The following is a 10022-nucleotide window of genomic DNA, read 5'->3' as shown; positions in this document are numbered from 1 at the left end:
TTCTTGTGAAAATGTTTCATTGCTCTTCTGACATAATCATCTTCTAAGGAGATTATCCCATAACTCTTCTTAGAAAATCTCCTTACAACGAAGGCAGAGTGAGTCTCTGGCTCCTTTACTCATGGAAAATTGTCTTTACTTCCAAACTCATTTTAGCATCTCAAGACTGCATTTTAAGCTAGTCAAATCAGCCAGACTTCTGATATCATAGTGTTCGTGCTGCTTTGAGGGCATTTATTTACAAGATCTGTATTTGTTCTTCTTCATTACCATCATCCCTGTTTGTTGCACCGTGTGATGATGGAGGCATCCAGCTGGTATTTCTCCTCCTAGACAAGTTTCTAGTCCTCATGTCTACTGAGAAAAGCTTTTAGGACATGAACACTAAAGGTTCTGCTCTGAAATGGGGAAAAATCAGAACTGTAGAAGCTGGGACTCCCCATGGGGCTGGATTTCTCCATGCATTCATCACAGCTTTTGCTCAGCCCTTGCATGCAGTTGCTGTGGGCATCCATTTACAGCTCCATCAACATTCAGAGAAAGGAAATTTGGGGATAAATATTTTCAAGATTTATTCTGAAGTGAATTGCTGGTCATACAGCATGGACATCATCGTTAGATTTCTGGTCTAACTACACATCTCTGTCCTGCTGCTGGCACAGTCGTGTTTCTAACAAAACATCATCATGATCACTTAAAAAAAAAACAAAAACAAAACAGAACACAGCGCGTTTTGTCTCAGCAGGAAGCTCTCTTTGAGCCAAACGCTGCTGAGATCTCCAAGAATTCTGCAAATTAAAACAGTGCTTTAAAAAAAAAAAGAAAAAAAAGTTTGTGACAATAAAAATGAAAGCATAAATATAAAACCTTTCCCTGAAGAAAAGCACTTGTCCCTTGATACGTGAGGACATTGTAATCTGTGATAGACCACGAGGAGCTCTAGGGGATGGAGATGAGCGTCACACCCATAACCCCTCTTGCAGCCCTCACCTCCCTGCATCCCTTCAGTGCAAAGTCAGGATGGAGGTGAAGAACTATTTTTTTTCCTGTTCATTGCAGTGTTGAAGGAATTTTTGCCCCCACTGCCAACATACCTGTTTTCTTTTAACTGTCTCATCCCAATGACCTTCACCACGTGGGAACTCTCAGAGTCCCCCAGATCTGACCTGCACCACCTCCCTTTTCCCTCTGAAGTGCTTTGTAGCACCACACCTGCAGCTACCTTAGGTGAAGAAACATATCAGAGACCCTTTTGTCTGGAGAAACATCAGCTTAATGCCTTCAGAACCCTCTTCTACCTCTACTGATGGCTGGAGAAGACTGGAAAAAACTAAGAGAAAGAAGTGGAACAAGAGTGGAATCTCTTTGTTCTGCCAGCTGAGACTGGATAAGTGCATTGCTCCATGTGTGTTAGTCTTCCCCAGCTCCTCACATGCTCTAAAGTCCTTTTTTAGTTACCATGTGAGCCCCAGCAAATTTAAGGCTTCAAGTTAATTTTCCCCCTCTCCCATTTGACTCAGTGAAATGGTACCAATCACAGACACAATGTCCTACACAGTATATAGAGAAACAGCATCTCCTACTGCTCCCTGTCCCTCCCTGCCCACTGAAGAAAGGAAATGGTGCTACATCTTCGTCAGCCGCAAAACATTGAGGCGCACGGGAAGGAAAGTGGCACCAGAGGCGTATTGGATCTCACGGAGGACCCCTTCCCACTTCTTCTGCTCTTCGTCGTATCTGGGGAGAGACAGACAGACAGCTATGGTGAGGAAAGCATCCCCTCTCCGCACCTTATAAACCCCCCACCTCCACAACACCTGGCTACAACGCAGCTGCTGGAACCCTGGGGTATGGGTTGGTATCACCAAGATGGAAGATCTGTGGTGAAGGCCAGGAAATGCCTGCTGAGGGTGCTCTACATCCACAGACCTGAGGGATGGGAGCTAATCCTGCGTGAGCAGCTGTTAGAAAGTGCTTTCTGTCTCTGCTCCCATGTAAGACAATCTGCTTTCCAGCCCAAGCTCTGGCTTTTCTCAAGGAGAACATTCATTGCAGAAACACTGCTTCAAACCAAAGGGGAGATCTGGAACCAGCTCCAAACAAATTGGCAATTCAGGAGAAAGAAGATTTTTCCTGCTATTTCTCTATTGGAGGCTGGGAGAAATCACCAAATCACCTAACGTGCCCTCCAGCACAGTACAGAGCACACATCTCAACCAGAGACCTCGTGCTGAGCCTGCAGCCTTGTGATGGGGTAGCAGCATCTCCCTCGGACTGAAGGGATAAAGACCAAGACTATCTGTTTCCTTGGTGAGTAACATCCCCCATCTCCCATGGAGAGCCCCAGGGAAAGTCATCACCTCCAGACGTCGTTCAGCTCTGTTGGCACCAGCTCCCCAGACTCCGTCTCCACCGTGGCAAACCCTCCAAGCAGGTAGAGCACCCCAGACAGGCTCACCAGGCTGACCGAGCTGCGCTCCTGCGGGAACTCGGGGAAGGTGTCCCATCTGCCATGCAGAGAGAGGGACATGTTAGGGCACCCTGCCCACCCTTGGGTGTCAACATGGGAATCAGTGGCTGAATCAATTCACGGCAGGCTAACTCATGTAGCTTTGCTTGGGATGGGATCATTCGTTGCCTGGTGCTAGGGATAGGTATCTGCTTCCATCATTGTAGCTCAGTTTCATCTACTGTGAGTCAATGAGCTGTGATGTACGCCTAGCATGGACCAGCAGGTCCCATGGCTGGACAGGAGCCCAAAGCCCAAAGTCAGCGAACATGTCTCTTGCATTGGGTGAAGATAAGATGAAACAACAGCCCCACAAAGCACTCAAGTTGCTCAACTCGTTGATGACTCACTTTGAATCTGAGCCTGGAATGATCCACAGTAAAATGGTATTAATGACAGATGCAGCGTGCTACATAGTGCCCTACTCAGCAAGGCCTCATTGATACCCAATGAGGTATACCCAAGGAATATAGATTGGGAGGAACTGATGTGTGGAGCTGCAAGAATAGTTAGAAGCTCTTTATGTACCCCTACAGCTGGTGCTGGTGTAACTGTGTCCCAAAGGTGCTCAGTACATACTTGTTGGCGGCAATGTCATACACTTCCACTGAGTTGGTCAAACCAGAGTCAGTCACACCAGCTGCCACATAGATTTTGTCTTTATGCACAGTGGCTCCAAACAAGGATCGAGCAGTTTTCATGGGAGCCAGCTCCTTCCACTCAAACTTATTTGGGTTGTAGACACACATCTTCTTCAGGCACTTCCTAGGGAGAGAGGAGAGAGAAGGGGAACATAAATTGTCAGCCCAGTGACTGACAATGACAGTTTTGCACTGCAGGAGTTTGGAGATGCTTGTTAGAAAGATCATGGCTCTATAGAAGGGATTTTGGTCACCTCTGTGTTGGCTTTAATGCTTTTTCTTGGGTAGGCACTCAAGCTTGCCCATGCCCAGAGATACCATTTCTGTGTACAACACATCTGCTCCCAATGTGACTGCTTTGGATAAGGAACCTTAAAAGCCCAGTGCTGTGTGTGCAAACCTGCATAAAGAGTCCATGGAACTAACTGCCTCCCAGGACCATGTATGCAGCCTTCAGATGCTGCTGATTCAGCCTAACACTGCAAAATACCCTCCCAAAAGTTGCCCAGCGCAGTGGAAGGCAGTGTGAGGTAAGTGAATGCATGCTATATTCCTTCCAGACCTTCTTTACTGAGTTATGACAAGTTTTGCTCACTCTATTCTGGGTGATGACTTCTAGGTTTCTCTTGATTTTTGACCTACTTGTCACTTCCTTTGCCTCCGATGACATAGACAAGGTCCTTGTGTGATACCACTGCATGGCCGTAGACTGCATAGGGAAGGGAATCAGCTTCACCCCACTTGAAGGACCTGGATAAGGGAAAGATGGGAAGAAAAAGGATTTGTATCTTGCTGCGTGAGGCCCAGAGTACGTGGTGTTTTGCAGGACTGGAGGTGAGTGCAGATCCTGACAAACTGAAAACACGGTATCTTAAAAACACGAAGTTTCCAATGGGTTAATGCTCAACAAGTCAGTTTTGTCACCTTAAAAACAAAAAAAAAGGAAAAAATAATGTTTTTCTGCATTATGTAAAAAATAAAATCCAGTGAGACTTAGAGGATACTCACAGCTTTTCCATGGCAGAACCTCCTGCTTTGTCCTCAAATGGGACTTTAGCACACATCATGCTTTATATTTACTTCCTTCTGGTTTGTGTTGGGTGGCCAAAAATGGGGCCAGCTAAAATTTGGGTTGTATATGTAGTGCCTAGACCCAAAGGAAGGCCAGACACCTCTGCTCAGTGGGTGGGTATGTAGGCCCAAATCGGGCTGGAGTTTCTTAGGATGTGTTTTAATGTCCATGTAGCACAGATTCATTCAGAATCATAGGACTGTTGGAGTTGGAAGGGACAACCAGAACTAGGAGTGGTGCTGGTCATATCTCTGCCAGTTTCCAACCCATACTCAAACCATCCCTGTGCATGTGGCAGGAGGACTCACACTGCTGCCCAGATAATACCCTGTGTTCTGGGGAAATGAAATTGGTTCCGTATCACTGCCTCTAAAACAGTCTTTGAAGCAGATGCATCTAAAAATAAATGGAGCAGAGGCTTGTTAACACCTACCACTGTGCCTCTTTAGGGCAGAGAGGAGCAGCCTTTGGATATTTCTGCCTCCCACAAGCAGACCAGGACAGTGCCTCTAAATACAGCTTATGATATAACCTGGTTCAGAGCCCATTGTGCAAAAATAATTGGATATCCATCAGGGTGGGCCATTCAGTGCCACATCTGAAGACCTTCAAAACACACTTTACTGCCCAAAGGCACTGGCCTGTGAGACCTCAAACCAATGGGGCAGCAGCAGAAGGAAAACAGGCCACACGTGAGCATCTGCTGAGATCACTCCTTTGTAATTTAATATCCCCATTTCGATTTCCACCTTGGGAGCTTCAGTTACAACAAGTGATGATGCTGGAGAGAGCAGCTCAGAGCCCCACAGCACAGCCTGAGTCTCAGGGTCTGGGTGCAGAGCTTGAGTCCTGTTACTACGCTCCATTGGTTGTTGGGGAGCTGGATTCGCTTTGCATGGCAGCTGCCCCATATTCCCCTGCTGACCATCTCCTGCCCCACACCTGCACCCAGACACTTACAGGCGGTCGTAGCACAGCACTGAATCCAAGGTCTTCTCTCCCTCTTTCAGCTCTTTCCCTCCTACCACAAAAATGGAGTTTTCTGCCTCTCCCAGGCCAAAGAGGCAGCGTGGGGAGGGCAAGGGGGGCATCCCCAGCCAGTCCGAGTCCAGATGGTCATACTGAAAGGAAACACAAGGTCATTAGTGTGTGCCTTCCTGAAGGATCCAGAGGCTCAAAGCAGCATCCGTTCCCACTCACAGCTTGTCACAGGGATGTCTTCCACTCTATGGACCAAAGCCTTGACTTGGAACAAGCTTGGCCATCTTTGGGTGGGAGGTTCCCATGTTGGACTTATAAAACATAGATCCTGGGACTGGAGGAGCTGAAACACTTAAGTCTTAGAGATTTTGCCTGAACCTCTCCCACTTCTGGAACACCCCAGGGATGGTGACCCCACCACCTTCCTGATATCCAACCTGAAGAGATGAGACTGAAAAAACCAGAGCTCTTCATGCTGACCAAAATGTGTGATAAGACATGGAAACTGAGATGTGCAATGCAGGTAGATCAGATGACCAAATCCTTGGATGTCTGTGGATCAAGGCATTACTCCACCAGAAAACAAAAAGCCATGAAATATTATGAGACCGAATGGGGGCTGGGGGCTCTTTGGACACCAAAATGCTTAGAAGGAACTGTAAAATGGGTCAACATTCTTAAGACAGCTTGGTGATGGTGAAGGAACATCGTGGGTTGAGTCCGGAGTGACCTGTAGCAGCCGTTTGGTGGAACCCTGCAGGAAGAAGCTGTGATGGAGCACAGCCTGAAGCACTGTTTTCTATGGGCTTGGGCCAAGGAGCTGCAGCTTGTTGGGTTGCCTCCAAAGCCTCAGCTGGGTGCCTGTGATTGTTGTCCCTTTGTGAGCTGTGGTCCACGTTTGTGTTATTTATAGTGCAGGCCTAAGGAGCCCCGTCACCAGGAGAGTTCCTGCTTCTCGATGGGTTCAGTATTGTTTTCAAAGCATAAATCTTAGAAGTGACAAATAAAGGATACCGTTTTCCATCTGGAATGTCAGCGGAATCATTCTGTTCCTGCCAAAATCTGCAGGGCCTCTGGGATTTATCAGCACTTAGATATATCAATGCTTGTCCTTAAGTGTAAACTAACCCTGACTGAAGGAGGAACATGAAACTGGGGAGGACAGAAACAGAGTCAGAAGGTGTAAGAGGCTGCTGCATTACACAGGGGTTTGTACAAGGGCCGTCCTACATCCTTGTGAAGCTCCAGCTGAAAAAGGCTCCTAAGTCTGACACTTCAGCTGAGGACAAACATTCCCTGCACACACGGTATGGGTACACAGCCCTACTCATGGCAAGGATCAAACTTAACGTGTCTCAGCAAGGGAACGTACTTTGCTTTATCTTCCCAATACTCCGTTGCTTCCTTCCAAAACAGATGTGAGCCATAGGAGCTTGTTTACCCAGGAGATTTCTGGGTAGAGGGGGAAGGACATCATAGGATTGACTGGATTCCTACAGGGTCGGCAGGAATGGCAGTGCCCTGTTAGGTCCCTAAAGGGAAGGTGCTCTTGGGTTACAGCCCAGCCTGGGGCTCAGATTGCCTGCTCACAGCCCAGCATGCTCACAGCTTTGGTTGTTGCTGAGTTAGAATAGACACTTTTCCTGTTAGATATCCCCCAGCAATGTCACAGCAGAGTTTTCCTTGCACATGACGGAAACAACCAAAGCAGAGACTCTGAAATGGAACTAGAACACATACAGGGACAAGAACAGCAATGGAAAAGAGGACAATATTGGTAGGCAGGGACATACTTCATGTCTTTGGAGTGTTTACTCTGTGGCTGTAGCTGCTGCTGTTCCCTGTGTTGGCATCTGGCAGAGTCATCTCTATGTTTTGTTGGGGGTTCATTCCCAGGGGATATAGAGGATATAAAGACCTGATGCCTCCAACCTAGTTTGTGTGCCCTTTGGCAAGCAGGGCTGGAGCAAATGCATTGGCCAAAGTGATGTCACATTCAGGATTTGGACCATTAAAGCTTTCTTCATCAATGACCACAACCCCCTGTTAGTGGTATGTATGTTAAGAACGTGGCAAGAAAATCATTAGTAAAGCAACTTAAATGCTTCAACTTCATTTACATCTTTCATTTTAGCATCACATGACAATGGATATTGCTGACATCAATAAAGACTGATCATGCTTCTCATGAAAGAAAGAAAACAAAAGTTAATACCTGTAGGAAGTAGGAACTCATGGGATCCTCTTTGTTGTCCTCATTGTAGTACAGTCCTCCAACAATGAAGATCTGATTCTCTTTGGTCACCAGACTGACGTGGTTCTTTGGGATTTGAGCAGACAGGGAGGCAAAATAGCACTCGTTGGCAGTGGGGTCGTAGGCCACTGCTCCACTGTCGCTCACCATGAAAATGAGGTCCTGGAGGAACATCCCAAAGCGCATTGTGTCATTTAAGATCCCTGGGAGTGCCTCTTCCTCTGCATCTTCCTCCTCATCCACTGCTCCATTGACAACATTGCCTTTTGCTTGCTTTTCATCGCTTTTCTTCACTTTCTTCTTCTTTACCACGGTGAATTTGCCTTGCTGGGCATCCTTCACCATCTGCAGTTTCTTGAGCAGCTCTGGGTTGGACTTCACCACAGCCTGCTTCTCCACGTGGTCCTTGATGTAGTCCTTGGGCATGAGGCGGAAGCGGATGCTTTCAAAGACAACAGGCAGGGCCTTCTGCCGGCTCTCCTGGTCCTTGGTGCCCACCCACTTCATCACCACTTCAAAGACATTTTCCTCCTTCTCAATGTTGAGGGAGTCACTGGAGATGATGGCGATGAGCTCGTCGGGTGAGAGCTGGTAGAATTCCTCATCACGGGAGACCAGTGCAAAGCGATCGCAGATGAAATCCCGAGCTGCCACGGCCAGCCGGGCACAATCCAGCATCAAGCCCAGCCTGAAGATAGCCAAGCAGTTGCTGAGACAAAGGCGCTTCTGCAAGAAGGACACACAGACAGTGAAGATGGAGGGGATCTGGAACATGTTGGCCACAGAGAAGATGTCCTGAACATTCTGCTCTGTGATCTCTAGCTCGGAGGTGTAGATGTAATGGAGGATCTTGCCCATGACATCTGGATCGACATCTTCCAAGCTGACCTCCCTCTTCTTGCTCTCTTCCATGTCTGAGAGGAACATTGCCCGGAAATAGGGGCTGCAAGCTGCCAGCACCAGCCGATGGCAGGGAAACTCCTTTCCCTTGACTTTCAAGACACAGTCCAGAAACTTATTGTGGTCCAACATGTCTTTCAGTCCATCCTGGAGGAGGGTTTGCTGGTAGAGACGCAGTTCTTCCACTTGATCAAAAGGCAAACCCATGGTGGAGAGTAAGAACTCCTATTTTTTCCTAAGCTTTCTTTTGAATCTGTTTATGAATATATCTTTATGTGTGCCTTTGGTAAGGAAACTTTCTCAAAGCAGGGCTCGCAGGTCTCCCTTGCTTCCAGCCTGTCAGCACTCTGGGAATGTGAAATGCTCGCTACTATCGCAGCTGTCTGTGTACTTCAGCTTCCAGCGCAGGGCTTTATATATAGCCACTACGTTACAAAGCTTAAGGAATCCATATTGGAGCATGTGTAAACCGATCACCCTTTAATATGACACACTGGGCAAGGGGGGAAGGGAGGGGACTGGAGGAACAGCTGTACTTCAGCCTCGATGCTTCAGGAACCATCTTTCAGCCGATGAGTCACCACGTCCTCTGATGGAAGGACGTGTGCGACCCTATGACACCTCCACCACACTTGGGAAATGTCCTCCAGATGAATCAACCACCGTAATCTGCCTTTTGGGACATGGATGGCAGGGATGAGACCTCTGATGCTGCTAAACAGAACGTTCCCAAAGTGCTAAATCTTTTGTGGTGCTAAAAACAGGCCGTGAATCAAAGATGGAAAGATGCAAGAAGGGAAAGTCCATGTGTTGTGGCATCCCTGAGTCCAGCTCATCCCCAGGGCTGTGCAGGTTTGTCCTTTCTTCTCCTCTGGAGTCAGTTTTCAAGGGTCTGGAAGGGGATGGGGAATGAAGCACAAACATCTGAGGCAGAACTAACTTCAGAGACCCCAACAGTGAGCTTCATCTCACTGACTGAGACACCTGAAAGCAGGTATTTACTTGTGAGTTTGGGGTCTGATGAGGTCTGCTGGGATTCAACCCCCAAACTGAAGCCTAGAGACAATGTGGGACAACCTGGCCAGCCTTCAGTGTGCAATGCAGAAGAGCCAAGGGCTCTGCCAGGTCCTGCATCCTGCTTGGATGTCCATGGACATTGTAGAGCCTCATGGGGCCTCAGCTGGATGCTCCAGGTCCAGCTGTTCCCACAGAGCTTGCAAGGAAGCAAATTGGTTTGGGCAGACCTAGGTGAGCAGAGTAACTATGATTGTTTATAATTATGGTAAAACTTCTACAAGAGTCTGTTTTATCTCCGTTATTATAGACCCTTTGGGCTTTCTGACACTCAGAGATGGCACAGATTTAATTAACAAATTAATTAGATCTATGCAAAGCCATTAGCCGCACTCTTCTTGGTGTATTTAAAGCCACATAACCCCTTGCTCTGGCATGTGTGTGTTGATAAGTATGCTTTGTGACATGATGGTTATCTGAGTAATGAGGGAGGGGATGGCACTAGATGAAGCCGTACTGGTGATGTTCCAGCAGCATCCCAGGCAGTAATATAGCAGGGCTATAATCATGTGCTGATTTCAGCTCACATCATCAGTTCAGGATCAGAGACAGGACTGGAGGACGAGCACTGATCTTTCAGCTGGCTCATCC

At 47.5% G+C, this 10022-nt stretch overlaps 1 protein-coding gene across 4 annotated transcripts; it reads right to left on the bottom strand.

Moving 5' to 3' along the window:
• Positions 1 to 209: 209 nt before the first annotated feature.
• Positions 210 to 9238, bottom strand: KLHL40 (kelch like family member 40). Of its 4 annotated transcripts, XM_015853017.3 has the most exons (6): positions 7419 to 9238; positions 5183 to 5343; positions 3793 to 3900; positions 3089 to 3274; positions 2361 to 2507; positions 210 to 1737 (listed from the first exon to the last, which is right to left on the bottom strand). In XM_015853017.3, the coding sequence occupies exons 1-6, from the start codon at positions 8562 to 8564 to the stop codon at positions 1626 to 1628; spliced, it is 1860 nt and encodes a 619-aa protein (XP_015708503.2). In that variant the 5' UTR covers positions 8565 to 9238; the 3' UTR covers positions 210 to 1625. The 4 variants fall into 4 exon arrangements, 3 of the variants coding, with proteins under 3 accessions (XP_015708503.2, XP_085395285.1, XP_085395286.1); XM_085539159.1 differs by lacking the exons at positions 210 to 1737; positions 2361 to 2507 and adding an exon at positions 2635 to 2872; XR_014943268.1 differs by lacking the exons at positions 210 to 1737; positions 2361 to 2507 and having other exon boundaries at positions 3135 to 3274; positions 3793 to 3997.
• Between the last annotated feature and the right edge of the window lie 784 nt (positions 9239 to 10022).

This window comes from Coturnix japonica, chromosome 2, assembly GCF_054131305.1.
Source record: "Coturnix japonica strain WE chromosome 2, WE-NBRP24, whole genome shotgun sequence".
Classification (NCBI taxonomy): Eukaryota; Metazoa; Chordata; class Aves; order Galliformes; family Phasianidae; genus Coturnix; species Coturnix japonica.
The sequence above is the reverse complement of the archived record's forward strand: the minus strand, read 5'-3'. Positions and strand labels throughout refer to the sequence as shown.